Consider the following 15730-nt stretch of genomic DNA (forward strand, 5'->3'; position numbering starts at 1 on the left):
AGAAACACACTCTATTAACCTTTCTCTCTAAGTATATTTTCTATTTCTACATAAATTGGGATTCTCCCAAGTTTACTACTAGCTCCCTCTTGTGTGTCAATGGTGTCAAGTCGCAGGAGCCATGCCTGCACAGTTAAAATCTGCACAGGAGTGTTTCCTAGCCTTTTCATCTTCCTTGTAAAGTGGAAGTACAAACATACTATCTAGAAATGCTGTATTATTACGTATTGCTCTATATTTGATCTACAGCAAGAGCCTCTCTTGTGAGTCCCTCTAAGGTGGGACTAGAATGTAGTCGTGCATTAGAACACTCTCCCCCATTTTTTTTAACATCATTGTTGTTGTTGTTGTTAGTCACGAAGTCATGTCCGACCCATTGTCCGACCCATGGACAACGTTCCTCCAGGCCTTCCTATCCTCTACCATCCCCCAGAGTCCATTTAAGCTCACATCGACTACTTTAGTGACTCCATCCAGCCACCTCATTCTCTGCCATCCCCTTTTTCTTTTGCCCTCAATCATTCCCAGCATCAGGCTCTTCTCCAGTGAGTCCTTCCTTCGCATTAGGTGGCCAAAGTATTTGAGTTTCATCTTCAGGATCTGGCCTTCTAAAGAGCAGTCAGGATTGATCTCCTCTAGGACTGACCAGTTTGATCACCTTGTAGTCCAAGGGACTCGCAGGAGTCTTCTGCAGCACCAGAGTTCAAAGGCCTCAATTCTTTGGCACTCAGCCTTCCTTATGGTCCAACTTTCACAGCCATATATTGCAACTGGGAAAACTATAGCCTTGACTATACACACTTTTGTTGGCAGGGTGATGGCTCAGCTTTTTAATATGCTGTCTACATTTGCCATAGCTTTCCTCCCCAGGAGCAAGCAACTTTTAATTTCTTGGCTGTAGTCCCCATCTGCGGTGATCTTGGAGCCCAGGAAAATAAAATCTGTCACCTCCAAGAAAAAGTAATGTTATGATTTACCTAAAAATTATGTTCAATAATGTGCATAAGACAGCTGGTTCCAAATGGAATGAAAGTAACCAAAAAGTATTTAGCAAATGGGAAAAATTGCACAGCATTATTTATTCTCCCTTATTAAGACATGTTTATTTTCTTTAAAATCCCACAGCACTTTACTGCAATAAAAGAATACAATTAGAAAAGTACTATAATGCAATGCATACAGTAATATATGTTGTATTATAGTACAAATAGAAAACTAAATATAAATTAATACAAATTGGAAACTAAGGAGCCTCAATTACATATAAAGCCTGGCAAAGAACTGGGGGAATTCCTGAGTATTATTAGGCAAGATCATTCTAACTTAAAATACATTCTGTCTTGTTAAACAAACCAGCAAAATCAGCCAGTATATGTGATTGACTTACCTAATAATTGACAGGAATCTATTTTAAATAATTATTTCAGATTTGCACATAGTTGTCAACCAAACAAGTAGAGTTATACATTCTGGGTTTTTTTCCTACTCATGTAAAAGAGACAGAAGGGAAAAGGGTGTGTGGGTGATTCTTGGCAGCTACTTGTCTGCACATGTGCAAGCATTCCTTCATGGATTTAGCCATTGTATTATGCCATGGTTTCTTAACCTTGTTTATTCAATAATACATCATCAGACTAACCGCACTGTGGCTTCAGTGAAGTTTGAATCAACATGAACATGCTTGCCAGAGAGTTGAAGGAGTTATAATCAAACACCTCTCAAGAACACTAGTCTGGGGAAAGCTCTGTTCAAGATAAAAGTAACTACAAAGTGAGCAAACCACAAGAAAATGTGGAAAGGAAGCCTATTAAAACAACTGAAAAAGGAAAAGACTGTCCCAGTTAAAAGGTGGTCCTCCAGGATTAAGATGATAGAGAGGGATATTTAGAAGTAATTTTGCTAGAAGGTGCCTAGACAAAAATCAAACCATCTGTTATGTATGTAAGTTTCAAATGTTCTGGGAGCCCCCTTGGTTTATTTCTTTATTTTATTTGTATCCTGCCTTTGTCATTTTTATAAACAACTCAAAGCAGTGAACATATTTAGAGTGGAGTGGATTGGAGTGGAGTGGAGTGGAATGGAATGGAATGGAATAGAATAGAATAGAATAGAATAGAATAGAATAGAATAGAATAGAATAGAATAGAATAGAATAGAATAGAATAGAATAACAGAGTTGGAAGGGACCTTGGAGGTCTTCTTGTCCAATCCCCTGCTTAGGCAGGAAACCCTACACCACTTCAGACAAATGGTTATTCAACACCTTTTAAAAAACTTCTAGTGTTGGAGCATTCACAACTTCTGGAGGCAAATTGCGCCACTGATTAATTGTTCTAACTATCAGGAAATTTCTCCTTAGTTCTAAGTTTTAATGCTCCTCCTTCCTATTTTTCCCCACAACAACTCTTTGATGTGAGTTGGGCTGAGAGAGGGTGACTGGCCTGAAGTCATCCAGTGGCTTTCGTGCCTCAGGTGGGACCAACACTTGCATTCTCCTAGAGATTGGTCCAAAGTTGGTTGAGCTGGTTTTCATGACTAAAGCCGGACTTGAACTCACAACCTCACAGTTTCTAGGCTGGTGCCTTAACTTCTAGAGGCTAGACCAAACTGACTCTCAAACTGATCCTTATTCTGGGTTGTGTCTCTATTTCCCCTGCAGGGACTTAAAGCCAGAGAACATTCTCCTGGATGATGATGGTGAGTGCCACGTGTCAAATGTTTGAATTGTCCCTGTTATAGACTTTCAGAATAACTTTTACCTACAAATATCAGAGATCACAGCCAGATCTTCCTTCCTTCAAATCATCTTTCACCATTGAACAACACAAACACATTTTGGGGCAGATTAGAACTTCGACCCCTTCTGTCTTTCCTCATGAAAGATCACAGTATCCCCATCATGATTTCGTATCCTCTATAATCACCTTCTCTCTTCTTGTATCTAGGGCATATACGGATCTCAGATCTGGGGCTGGCCATTAAGATCCCCGAAGGTGACACCATCCGTGGCCGTGTAGGAACCGTAGGCTACATGGGTATGTGTTGGAGAACTGCTCCAGGTCTTGTGAGATTGCTGGCTCAAGAGAAAGCTGACTCAATCCATGGACCTTCATTTTGGATCTATCTGACCACACAGGCTGAGAGGGCATGGTACTTTAAAACAGGGGCAGAAAAGCTATTTTAGACTGAAAATCAAATTTCTACCATTACAGTTAGTCCTTGACTTGCAGCCACAATTGGGACCAGAATTTCTGTTGCTAAATAAGGCAGTTATTAAGTCCGTCCTGCCCGATTTTACAAACTTTTTTGCCATGCTTGTTAAGTGAGTTACTGCAGTTGTTAAGCAAATCTTGTGGTTGTTAAGGAAATCCAGGTTCCCCCATTAACTTTTCTTGTCAGAAGCTGGCTGGAAAGGTTGCCAAGTGCCCAAATTATGATCATGTGACTGTGGGGATGCTACAACAGTTATAAGTGTGAGGACCAGTTGTAACTCACTTTTTTCAGTGCTGTTCTGACTTTGAGCTGTAATGGCACAGTGGTTAGAATGCAGTATTGCAGACTAACCTGCTGACCATCAGCAGTTCAAATCTCACCAGGCTTAAGCTTGACTCATCCTTCCATCCTTCCAAGGTCAGCCAAATGAGGACCCAGATTGTTGGGGGCAATATGCTGACTCTGTAAACTGCTTAGAGCGGGGCTGAAAAACACTGTGAAGCGGTATATAAGTCTAAGTGCTACTGCTATTTGAATGGTTGCTAAATGAATGGTTGTAAGTCAAGGACTGTCTGTATTGTCATTTCTGGTTCTGTTGTTATGCACACATAGCCTATTTATAAGTAAAATAAGGAGAGGAGTCCAACAAAAAAAAATATCAATCCAGAAATGGTTTGTTACTGCCTACTTTTTTTTCATTTTTCCAAGGCAGACAACAAACCCAGACATTCTTTCATCCAGGAATTAACCAGCTCCAACCCTTTATCACTTTTTCAACCAGCCACTCAGTTAAGTGCTGCTACTTGTTAAAAAGCAACACATTTAATTCTTTCCCCTTATAAGGGGGAGAAATCCTTGCCCGTTGGATTTTGCATTATCACCTGTGATGGGTAATGGTTCTCCAAGATGCAAAACAAGAGAAGATTCTTTCTCACAGTTTGCCACCCAATCAAGTGCTTTATATGAAATTGTTGTCTCTTAACTGTGCTCTCTCCACCCTTCTCCTCCTCTCCCCAGCTCCTGAAGTAATTAACAATGAGCGCTACTCCTTCAGCCCAGACTGGTGGGGACTTGGCTGCCTCATCTATGAGATGATCGAGGGCCAATCACCCTTCCGGGCCCGCAAGGAACGGGTGAAGAGAGAAGAGGTAGAAAAGCGGGTTCAGGACGACCAGGAACAGTATTCAGACAAGTTCTCTGAAGATGCCAAAACCATCTGCAAGTCGGTGAGTGATGGGAAAAAGGAGAAAGCCAAGAAAATAAGGAGGAATCTTTTCCATGAGTCTGTAGTATCAGATGGCAACTCCTACATGCCCTGAGTTGATGTCAACTCGGGGTTGACTACATGAACCCCTTTTGGCACTATCAAGAAGTACTTCGCCATTGTCTTCTACTGGGCAATTGTTTTAGCTTCTCATTCATTTGGTCTGTCAAGTAAGGACCAACTAAGAGTTTTGTGATCAGCCAAGATTGGCTAATCTGCTTAGCCGGGCATAGGTAAATTGTGCCCGTGTGTGTATATACAGGTGCACAAGTTTATATGTGTGAGCTGACTTGGATAGAGTATATTTAGTCAAGCAGCCCCACATATTATTCCCTTAAGCTTATCAGATTTCCACTTTGCAAGGGTTTTCAAAAGCAATAATATAAATATTTCTTTTACATTAAGAGAAGCAGAAAGGGATGCTTCTGATCGCAGCCATCTCATGCTACTGTTGTAATGCATGCTTAGTTCTTAATGGACTCCCTGTTATTTCATTTCCATTGGTTTAATTTTTAAAATCGGTTGATATTAATCATGTTTTTTTTAAAAAAATGCCTTTGACAAAGTGGACAAATCCTTTCTTTTCTGCATGGACGCTTTCTTCCTCATTATAAGAAACTGTATTTACAGGATAAACATTGGTGAAATATTCTGGACTCAAGTGGGTTTGAGAACCAACTTGGTTTGTGTTCCATGGCAGAAAAAGCCAACTTGGGCTTGGTTTACAAAGTCTACTTTAAAAAGTTCTGAGTTTAATGTTGTCACAGGCTTTACTTACCAAAAAAGTCCTCTTTCCCCCCATCCCCCTTTCAGCTCCTGACTAAAGATCCTAAGCAGCGGCTTGGAAACAAAGGTGAGGGGTCCGTCCAGGTGAAGCAGCATCCATTCTTCAGGACAATCAACTTCAAGCGACTGGAAGCTGGGATTATGAAGCCCTCGTTTGTGCCAGATGTAAGTTCTTACAAGTAAGAGTGAGGAACTCAAGGACAGCGTTAAGAAAACAAATAGATGGGCAAATGTTTTATCTGGGGGGGTGAAGTGTTAAGCCAGTGCTAAAACTTTCCTCTTTCTCCAGTTGTTGTAGTCGTCATCATCATCATTTTGTATTGAGATGTTCTTTGTCGGCAAGGTTGTTGTCATGCAAGATTGTTTCTGAGTTTTCTGTTTCAGCAGAGGAGAATTCCCTGGTTTTTAGCAATTGTGAATGCACAATTTGGGGCCCAAATGTAGAATTCTAGAAGCTTCAGAATGAAAAGGAGGCAGGAAGGCCTTGGGCCATGAACTGTCCAGTCTGTGATATTTCAGGCTTTTAGTTCTCTTCTTTTTCTTCCGAGTAATGGGGATCTCCTCTCTGCTTTGTGTGAGTCTTTTAGATCTTGAAAAGTACTATCATATCCCCCTTCCTCACCCTAATCGTGTCTGGTTTCTTCTGCTTTTTGAAATAGTATTAGTGTCTACATATTCTACCCATCATCCTCACCAGTTTTCCCCCCTCCCTCCAATTCCAAATCTGTCCCAAAGAAGCTAAATAAAAGAACCATAAATTAACTTATGGGGTTCCTCAGTATCCACTTTTTACCTTTTTAGTTAGATTTAGTATCATAAACTGAGCTAGAAGGGAACTTATAGATCTTCCTAATTCAACTCACAGTTGAGGCCATGAATTTACAAAACCATGCCTAACCTGTGGCCATGCAGCCTCCCTCTCTCCTTTCAAAAGAGAAATCCTCCTCCGCTATTCTGGCTGGATGGTGGCACTGCTTAATTACTGATTATCTTCAGGAAACTCTCCCTAATGTTCATTCTGAATCTTCTGTCTTTTCATTTCAATTTATTAATCCCAGTCCTCCCTTTGGCTTTCAAAGGGACCAAATCCATTTCTCCTTGCACATGACTTGCACATCTGGATATGTAAGTCCTGGAGATGACAAACTTACTGGAATCCTTGTCTTTCCCTTAGCCTCGGGCTGTGTACTGTAAGGATGTACTGGACATTGAACAATTCTCCACTGTGAAGGGTGTCAACCTAGACCAAACCGACAATGACTTCTATGCCAAATTTGCCACAGGCTGTGTCCCAATACCCTGGCAGAACGAGGTAAGGAAAGGACATACAAATATTTATCAAATTTAGAAACTGTCCATCTCCCTCACAGAGTCAAATCAGGGAAGAGACTCATGTATTGTAGTTGTACATACCTCTAAGCTAAAAGAAGATCATTGTCAAAGCCTCTTGATCTAAGGAGGCACATAGAATGGGTTGTCCCAAATTTCCATTCTGTCCAGTTGTTTTAAGGATTTTATTATATAGCATCCTGTTTCCCCACCATTCTTACCAATTGCATCATCTTCCTTTTATCTAGATGATCGAGACAGAATGCTTTAAGGATCTCAACATCTTTGGACCAAATGGCACCCGATCCCCAGATCTGGACTGGAAGCAGCTCCCTGACCCACCCAAGCGTAGCCTCTTGCAGAGGCTCTTCCGACGTAACGTAAGATCCAACCTTGCTCCTTTTTTGCTATGTATCTTTGCAGCTATTAATCCCATACTTACAATCTTCAATACTACTCAGCCTAATTAAGCAATATAGCACTGCTGTGCCTTCAACTTCAAGATATACTTTAGGTACTTCATATATCAGAAGTTTGTTTTTGAATGGACATACTTCCAGGTAACTATGAATATGGGTCTTCTTCAAACTGGCCAGCCAACAGAGGTGGAGATCTCAATTCCTGGAACTCTCAGCAATGGCCATGCTGGCTGGAGAATTCTGAGAAATGAAATCCCACGTCTGGAAGACATCCAGATTGGAGAAGCCTGGTATATAGGCCCTTTGCCAGAGACTGCAGATTGGAGGAATTTTATGTGGCTCAATGATAAAGCGCTTCAGGAGTTCCCAAGTTAGATCTCTGGGTGCCTGTTACATCCTTCCTGAAACTCTGGAAAGCTGCTGCCAGTCAGTCTAGATCAGTCTAGATCAGTATTTTCCAACCATGGTATCTTCCAGATGTATGCAGTAACTCCATAAGTTTTCAGCAATTGCTGAATGGGGAATTCCTGGAGTTGAAGTCCATACATTTCAGAAGTTGCTGTGGTGGGGGAATTCTGGAACAGTGGTCCAAACTGAATAAGGCAGTTTCTTAGATTCCTAAGTCTTCGCATTCTTCTGTTTGAAGAACAGCAGTTCACTGGTTGAGCAACTGCATAGCACAAATAAGTTCTTGGGGTTATTGCTGGCATCTCAGAACAGAACAAAGATCTTGCCTGTTAATCATGCTAGATAGCAGATTTTTTTCCCCCTGTACTCACCTGTCTTCATTTTTCCCTATAGCCAAGTGACTTCACCATCAGCACCAACGTACATTCCAACCTGTCGGCAGCCCCCTCACCAGCTTGGCCCATGGCACAGGCTCCCTCCTGACCTCTGGAGCTAGCACTCATCCTTGTCTTCTCAGGGTTGCCTTAGGCTGATATATGGAAGTCCCTGTCTGGGGCCAGGCTCTGTTACTGCTGGGAGCCGAAGGAACACAGCCTTCCAATCGGCAGGGCAGCAATGGTCCAGAAGACCTTTGCCACCTCTTGGTGCTGATGTGGATTGGGAGCATGGAGACTCTTCTTGTCCAGAACCTTGGCTGCTGCTTGTTGACAGGGTCTTCCTTCATCTTTCTGTACTTTGACTGCACAGGGAGCATCCATGGCTCTCCCCCATTTTCTTTGTCTCATCACCTCCTGACCCAACTTTCACGGGAGATCAACTGGGGAGATATACCTGAGAAGGAAGGATTTAAACACAGAAAGAACCACCAATGGCGCCTGGAGATGGCAGAGATGGGGGCTGGAGTCTTACTGGAGAGAAAAAGAGAATGCATAGCTTGGACAAAATTGCAATGGGGATGAGAAAGACTCCCCACTCTTGTATTGGTATTTCCGGAGACTCATGGATAAGTGTGTGTTGGTTAGTGTGTGGATGTGTATTGAACTGCTAGCTCCTTGGAGTTCATTCAGGGTTTTTCCAGGGATCTCTCCCACCCACACCATCAATTCTACAGCCTGGGGCCATTGCAAAACCAGAACATGGAAGACAAAGAAAATTGAAGAGCAATTGGTTGTCTTTCCTTCAGGACATCCTTTCTTGGCTGGTCATCTTCTAGGTGTGCTGGACTGTCCAGCACCTGCCATCCCTTAGCAATACAACTTTCAGACCAGATTGTTGGGCAGGGTCAACTGGAATCCAGGATATGTGGAAATCCCCAGATGCAGGATGCTGCTTTAGAAGCACTCAATAGGAAAAGACAGAGAGGTGAGATGGATGACATCTCAGCCTGCATAAAGTGTTCCCAAACCCTGACTTTAACCTCAGCCTGCAGTGTTGAAAAGATATTTTTTAAATCCTACATATTTTAACTTTTGTTACAATTGTTTCCATAGGTCTGTCTACTCATTAATTTTATTTCCTTTCCTTTCTGTCTCTGTATTTTCCCCCATTCTCACATGACCTTTCCTTTTTATCTTTATGCCACCCAGCCTAGCTGGTTCCTGGTGTATTAAAGCAGATGCAGGGTCTACCCTGATTGTGATCATATGCGCAAGTATGATGGAACCAGATAATTTCATCTTATTGGTTCCAAAAAGTCCAACATCCAAATGTGAAAATACCAGCTGCAGGTGGACAATTGTCTTTTAAAACTCTCCTCTACATTGGAAAATAAAAACCTCTTTGTAAGAAGAAAAGCAGAATAAGACTGGGTTAAAGTTTTAACCCATAATATTCTGGATTTCTGACTTTCGAAGAGAGTCCCCTTACCCATCCTACCCCCAGCACAAGGCTTGAGTTTCGCTTGTTTGCGTGGCCCAGTTTCTGGCATGCCATGGCCCAGTTGACACTGTCCATGGCCTCGGGGTTGGGGACCCCTACCCTAATGTGCTTCATTTCAGGAAAAAAGGATCATTTTGTTGCTGCTATTGCTAAATAATTGGAATATTCCCGTTGCCTCTTCTCTTTGAAAATGATAGCAATGATGATGCAGAGAGAAATGCATGAAGAGAGCATTTCTCTCTAGGCTTAGAGAAGAAGCAAGAGAAGGAGAAAGGACAACAGTGGAGAGGGGAAGGAAGACTCAACATAGGAAATTTTGTTTGCAAATTTCTCCAAACCCAAACAGGAAGCAGGGCTCTGGAGCTATGTTGAAGAACAGTGTGGAAGTTAGATACTTGTAGCTCTCCAGAGGCTGGTGGAGCACAACTCTCGGCATCTCTTACTCTAGATCTTCCTAGGGGGCCCTGTTGGAAATGGTCATTTAACAACTTCTGGACAGCTATAGATTTTCTACTTGTAAATAAGGCTAGATTTTCTTTAGCTTATAATATACTACTGTAGTGTTCCAGTTTGATCCTGTTTTCCACCTTTGCTTCTCTGCCATTTGTTTTTATGATCCTAGGAGGCTCTAAAGGATAGGATAATAGATCTATGGACAAAGCTGCTGCTTTCCCTTCTGGCTGCCAGAGTGTGGTGCTCCTTCACTGATTTCTGTGGCTCAGGTTGAGACTGAAACAATGCATCCATTCTAAGATAACCACAGGGAGCTTCCCAAATTCTGAGGCTCTCCCTTCCAAAATAATTTGCAAAGGATTGGCTCTAAATGGCTACGGCCATCACACATTACAAAGGTCAGGGGAAGATAGATCTATTTTTACTCAGAATTCCTTCTCTTTATCTTATCACTTGGCTGTTGCATGACCTGCTGAAGGAAGGGCTTGCTCTCAGCCTGGTGCTTTCTTTTTTTAAATAGGCAGAGATGTCCTTGGAGTAGGAAGGACTTTCTGGGTGAAATATCAGGGAAACTCATTCTCAGCAGTCAGACTTCAGCCTGGGAATTGCCCTCTGATCCTCCAGCAGCAGGTGTGAAAATTTGGGCTCGCCCTGGACAAGCTGAGCCCTAATGAACAGCTTGATCCAGGCAGTGAAGTTCATCTGTTCATTAAATCCCACGCTCTGGCAAGCCCCAACTAGAAAGGTTGATTTCTGGAGGCTTACCTCATTAAGAAAGACTGAAGACCAAGTCTGTCTTCGAGACCAGAGAGACAGGAGAGAACGTGGGGCCTTTCTCTTGTGCAAGTGACATCATGCTGATGTTTTGAATGGATGCCTGACTTTTAATAACTGTATGGTAGGCAAAGGATCCACCAGTAGAACCAGAAAGAAATTGCAATATTTTTTTCTGGGTGTGATTGTTTAAAAACTGCACAAATATGGATAATAGTCAAGGAAATAGAGACTTCTCTTAATGCCCAAGGTAAACAACTGAACTTCCTGACCTGTTGATATTTTTCCACTCCTTACTTTTATTTTTTGGAATCTCAGTTCCTTCTCTACTTCAGTTGCCTCTCACTAAATCTGCAGCATGAAGATTTGTTTTAAAACAAAAGCAATCTAAGTAAATAGGCATGAAATCCTGGTACAGGGGCCACATACCCACTTTGCATCCTTGCTCTGCCCACCAGGACCCTTCCAAAAACGTAAGTGCTACACACATGCCCCTTGAAAGTTGCCTGCTTTTTTCCAGGTGCCTGTCTAATGACATTTCACTAAAAGGTCAAGCAAGAGATGTTTGCAAAGAGAAGGAGGCCTTGCATAGGGAAAACATACAGCAGCAAAAAGAGGGCCAAGCTTCTTTCCCACCTTCCATTTCTGCACAAAATTTGACTGCACTTGTGGATTATTCCACAAAGCCGCCTGCATTACCATTAGAAGACAAATGCAGAGTGGGGATTTGGATTGCTCTGACTTTCAAGAACAGAGGTTCTAGAAAGAACCTCCTGCTCTAATATTAACAGGTCAGGCAGACAATGGTTCAGGTTGCTGTAAAGAGCTGTGGGCAGGCTTTATGACAGATTGGGCATGAATTTTATGGCAAAATGGAACACCGCAAGGGGAAACTTGGATCTATTCAATTAACTCCTTTGTTGAGCCTTATCAGCAGTCTAAAGTAGAAAGGTCTACCATAATGGGAGAAGTTAGACTAGCTATCTTTGATCTTCCTTTCTGCTCTGTTTAAGCAGCTTATCTTCTCTGCCATGTGTTGGCAGAATACTTGAGGCAGGGGGCATGGTGTTCATACTAGAAGACATGCATAAAGCTTTTCCACATGAAGGAAGATCTGTTCAAATCCAGCATCTTTGAGCAGTCATGATGGGGCCCAACAATGACCTCATCCATGCCTCTGCTCCCCTTCTTAAAGATGCAAAAGATTCCATTGCCCAAATGGCTTTGTACAAGCAGTCCTCAACTTATGACCACAACTGAGACCAGGCTTTCCATTGTTAGGTGAGATGGTTGTTGAATGAGTCATTGCCCAATTGTATCACCTTCTGTGCCCCAGTTCTTCAGCAAATCCGGCTTCCTCTATTGAGTTTAGTCATTGGAAGTTGGCTGGGAAGGTCCCAAGTGATGATCACGTGACCCTAGGATGCTACAACTGTCATAAATATAGGCTGAATTGCCGAGCGCCTGAATTTTGATCAGGTGACCGTGGGATGTTGCCACTGTTATAAGTATGAGATATAGTTGTAAGTTACTTTTTTCACCACTGTTGTAACTTTGACCAGTTGCTAAATGGATGTAAGTAGGGGACTACCTGTAGGATTCCCACTGCCCTCTAATAGAAGGAAAGACACCTCAGCAGTAACAGAATAACAGAGTTGGGAGGGACCTTGGAGGTCTTCTAGTTCAACCCCTGCTCAGGCAGGAGACCCTATACCATTTCAGACAAATTATAATCCAATCTCTTCTTAAAAACTTCCAGTGTTGGAGCATCCACAATTTCTGGAGGCAAGTTGTTCCACTGATTAAATTTTTTCTTAGTTTTAGGTCACTTCTCTGCTTGATTAGTTTCCATTTCTTGCCTCTTGTCCTACCTTTAGGTGCTTTGGAGAACACCTTGACTCCCTCTTCTTTGTGGCAACCCCATTAATGCCAACCTGACCCATTGTGCAAGATTTTGGAGAACCTGCTAATTGAAATAGTAGCCTCTCTTGACATATTGACTCCTAGTATTCCTCCAAAAACGTAACTGGTAGAAAGGGAATTGATTCTATAGATGGGTCCTCCAATGAATGGATGGATTGGGTGGATTGTTGGAGCCCTGACACCGTGTTTACATCATTTCATGTTAATTCAATCTATAAAATCAATTACAGACTGAGAGGGGCTTGGTCCAAAATAGGTGAGCTGCTGCTGGGATTTAATTGGCCAATAGTCACATATTGTGAGCCCTCTGCCTAAACCTGTCTTGGCTCAATCCCCATCACATACTTTATTGCAGACCTCTTTCTCACATACACATACCTACAGACAAGGAATGGGCGAAAAAAATACAACTTTCAGCCAAAATCAGGAGGAGAGGGAAAGAGGAAAATATCTGAAATTGTGATTTGCACATCACACTAAGCCATACAATGGTTGGCTGGCTTGGAGTTTAGTGTAACGTTTGTTTGCAGCCAGGTATAGTTTATTGAATAAATTGTGGTTATACAGTGGCCTAGTGTGATGGGTGAACCTCATCTAGGTGAGAACCTCCAAAGGAACCAAATAGGAAGAAACTTGAAAGGACTATGAGCAGAATGTTAAGGAACTGTTGCCTTCTTCGTCTGAGAAGAACAAAAGGAGGAAATATTCTGTGGGTGGAGTGATCCTCTTGACTTCAGACCCTTACACTTTTTTTGTATTTCCCTTTTCTTTGTACATCAGTGTTGTTGGGTTTGGTCTAATGCTGGCTTTTTATTTCTTTCTCTTTTTTTACACTGCTCGTTTCTGATTCTGGAGCATTTGGGTTCTGACTTCTTGGGTTTTTATTTTGTACATTTGTAAATATTTGTATGTTGAATGTTTGGATGTACATTTTTAAACTTGAAAAAGCTGCAAGCCAAGCCATGTTTGGAAAGGTACCCCTAATGCTTCGGGGTATTTTTTTTTAAATTGGGGAATACAGAGGGAGGTGGGAGGAAAGAAATGAATCAAAAGTTATTATAATATAAAGTCCCTATTCCAGTCAAAGGAAGCCAGAGCAGAGAGGGGGGAAATTATCTCAATCAGTCAACTGGGATTTCTATTCCTCCCGATTTTAAAATTTCATACAGTATATATATGTACTATGGTTGCTGTTTTTTCTTGTTACTTATTCCCAGGGCTGTGTGTAATCTGCATTGAATAAAATATATACACCAAATCTCCACCAAAAAGAGTTGCATTCTCTGAATTACCTGATAAAGCCAGTTTGATCTAGTCCAGGGGTGTCCAACCTTGGCAACTTTAAGACTTGTGGACTTCAACTCCCAGAATTCCTCAGCCAGCTTTGCTGGCTGAGGAATTCTGGGAGTTGAAGTCCACAAGTCTTAAAGTTGCCAAGGTTGGACACCCCTGATCTAGTCATTAAGGTACCAGGCCAAAAACTAGGAGACTGCGAGTTCTAGTCCTCCTTTGGAATGAAAGATGGCTGGGTGACCTTGAGCCAATCACCACGAGACTGTGACCAGGACTCTAGTCCTGTCTTAGCCACGAAAACCAGATAGATAACTTCGGATCAGGAAGGTAAAGGCAAATCTTACCAAGAAAACCGAAAGAATTGTCCAAGCAGTTACAAAAATGACACACACATTCAAAGGGGTGGTAGTGGAGTGATAACCCATATTTAATGGAGGATATTTAATTTAAAGGATATTTATTGTTTTAAGGGTTAAGCATTGTTTTGCTTTGTTTTTAAACATTGATATATGTAGCAGCCAGTGAAAGTTCTGTATCTGGTTACCAAGATGCCCAACATGTTTTTATTTATATAGAATAGTAGGAGGCAGTACATCACTAGTCTCAATCTACTTAAAACTTATTAAATGTATATAATCTCAGGTCTTTTAACGAGATTGGATTCTTCTAGTAGGGATTGAACTCATAGCAGGGGTGGGATGCTACCGGTTCAGTCCGGTTCTATAGAACTGGTAGCTGCAAAGAGCAGCTGACTCCGAACCGGTTTGGTGTTTGGCCCACCTGCCTGCCCGGGCTCTAGGCTGTCCTTTATTCCCTGCTTTTCCCTCCTCAGCTGCTTTGTGCAGCACAGCTGAGGTTGGAAAAGCAGGAAACAAGAGCAGCGCTTGTCAGCTGTCCAGGTGGCACAGCTGATGATTTCTTGCAAACGCTGCACACACATGTGTTATGAGTTCGGAGAACCAGCAAATCGCTCCACTGGCTGGCCCTGCCCACTCACTCCTTACCTGGCATGCGAGCCATCCAACTTGCCTGGTTTGGTGAGTTGCTATTTTTCCTTCCCCTCCCCCGACCATCAGCTGTTCTGCTGGGCCAGGAGATTTAGATTAGCTAGAAAGCAGGAAATCCTTGGATTTCTTGCTTTCTAGCTAATCTAAAAGCAGAGCCGAACCTTCCTTAGGACTGAAGCTTCTACTTTTCAGTGCAAACTCAGGTAGCCAATTGCAGAAAGGTAGATCTCTAAGTGAATCTGTCATTCTCTGAGCAACTCAATCTGTCTGCCTGCTTTGCCTGATTTGGGGTAAAAGTTGCTCTTTTTTAATAGAAAATTCAATATTTACATACATGGTGTGTTGTGAGTTAATTTTGTGAGTTTGCTTGCAAGCAAATTTTATGTGACAGACTCAGGTGGCCAATTGCAGGTAGATAGATCTCTAAGTGAATCTGTGAGCAACTCAATTCTGTGAGCAACTCAATCTGCCTGCCTGCTTTGCCTGATTTGGGGTAAAAGTTGCTCTTTTTTATTAAAAAATCAATATTTACATAAATATTTATAATATTTACATACAAGCCACGCCCACACATCACATGACCACCAAGCCATACCTAGTCAGCAAGCCATGCCCACCCAGTCACATGGCCACCAAGCCACAAATTAGGCCACACCCACAGAACCAGTTATTAAGAAATTTGAATCCCATCCCTGACTCATAGGCCACTGAACCTGAGAGGATTGTCCTCAGCAATGTTTCAGAAAGAATATACACAATCTGTCTTTAGAATGATGTATAAGACCATCTTCCTTTCCTAAGCTTTCAAAGCAGAGGGATGTATAGTTGCTATATTATGTCCTTATCACGGGTGGTATTCAGCAGGTTCTGACCAGTTCTGGAGAACCGGTAGTGGGAATTTTGAGTAGTTCAGAGAACCAGAAAATACCACCTCTGACTGGAGATATTACAGTAACCTTCCTCTGCCACGCCCACCAAGCCAC

At 42.2% G+C, this 15730-nt stretch overlaps 1 protein-coding gene across 1 annotated transcript in view; it reads left to right on the forward strand.

The window, feature by feature from the left end:
• Positions 1-13718, forward strand: part of LOC113414440 (G protein-coupled receptor kinase 5-like) — a 77678-nt gene extending 63960 nt beyond the window's left edge. Inside the window, exons 10-16 of the mRNA XM_026671337.2 lie at positions 2660-2697; positions 2946-3035; positions 4231-4439; positions 5291-5428; positions 6438-6575; positions 6841-6972; positions 7813-13718. Of these exons, the coding sequence (XP_026527122.1) occupies positions 2660-2697; positions 2946-3035; positions 4231-4439; positions 5291-5428; positions 6438-6575; positions 6841-6972; positions 7813-7902 (835 nt within the window). The 3' untranslated portion in view covers positions 7903-13718. The remainder of the gene's footprint in view (positions 1-2659; positions 2698-2945; positions 3036-4230; positions 4440-5290; positions 5429-6437; positions 6576-6840; positions 6973-7812) is intronic.
• The last annotated feature ends 2012 nt before the right edge of the window (positions 13719-15730 follow it).

Source organism: Notechis scutatus, chromosome 7 (genome assembly GCF_049901735.1).
Source record: "Notechis scutatus isolate UNSWTSFEM ecotype Mainland chromosome 7, rNotScu1.2, whole genome shotgun sequence".
Lineage (NCBI taxonomy): Eukaryota > Metazoa > Chordata > Lepidosauria > Squamata > Elapidae > Notechis > Notechis scutatus.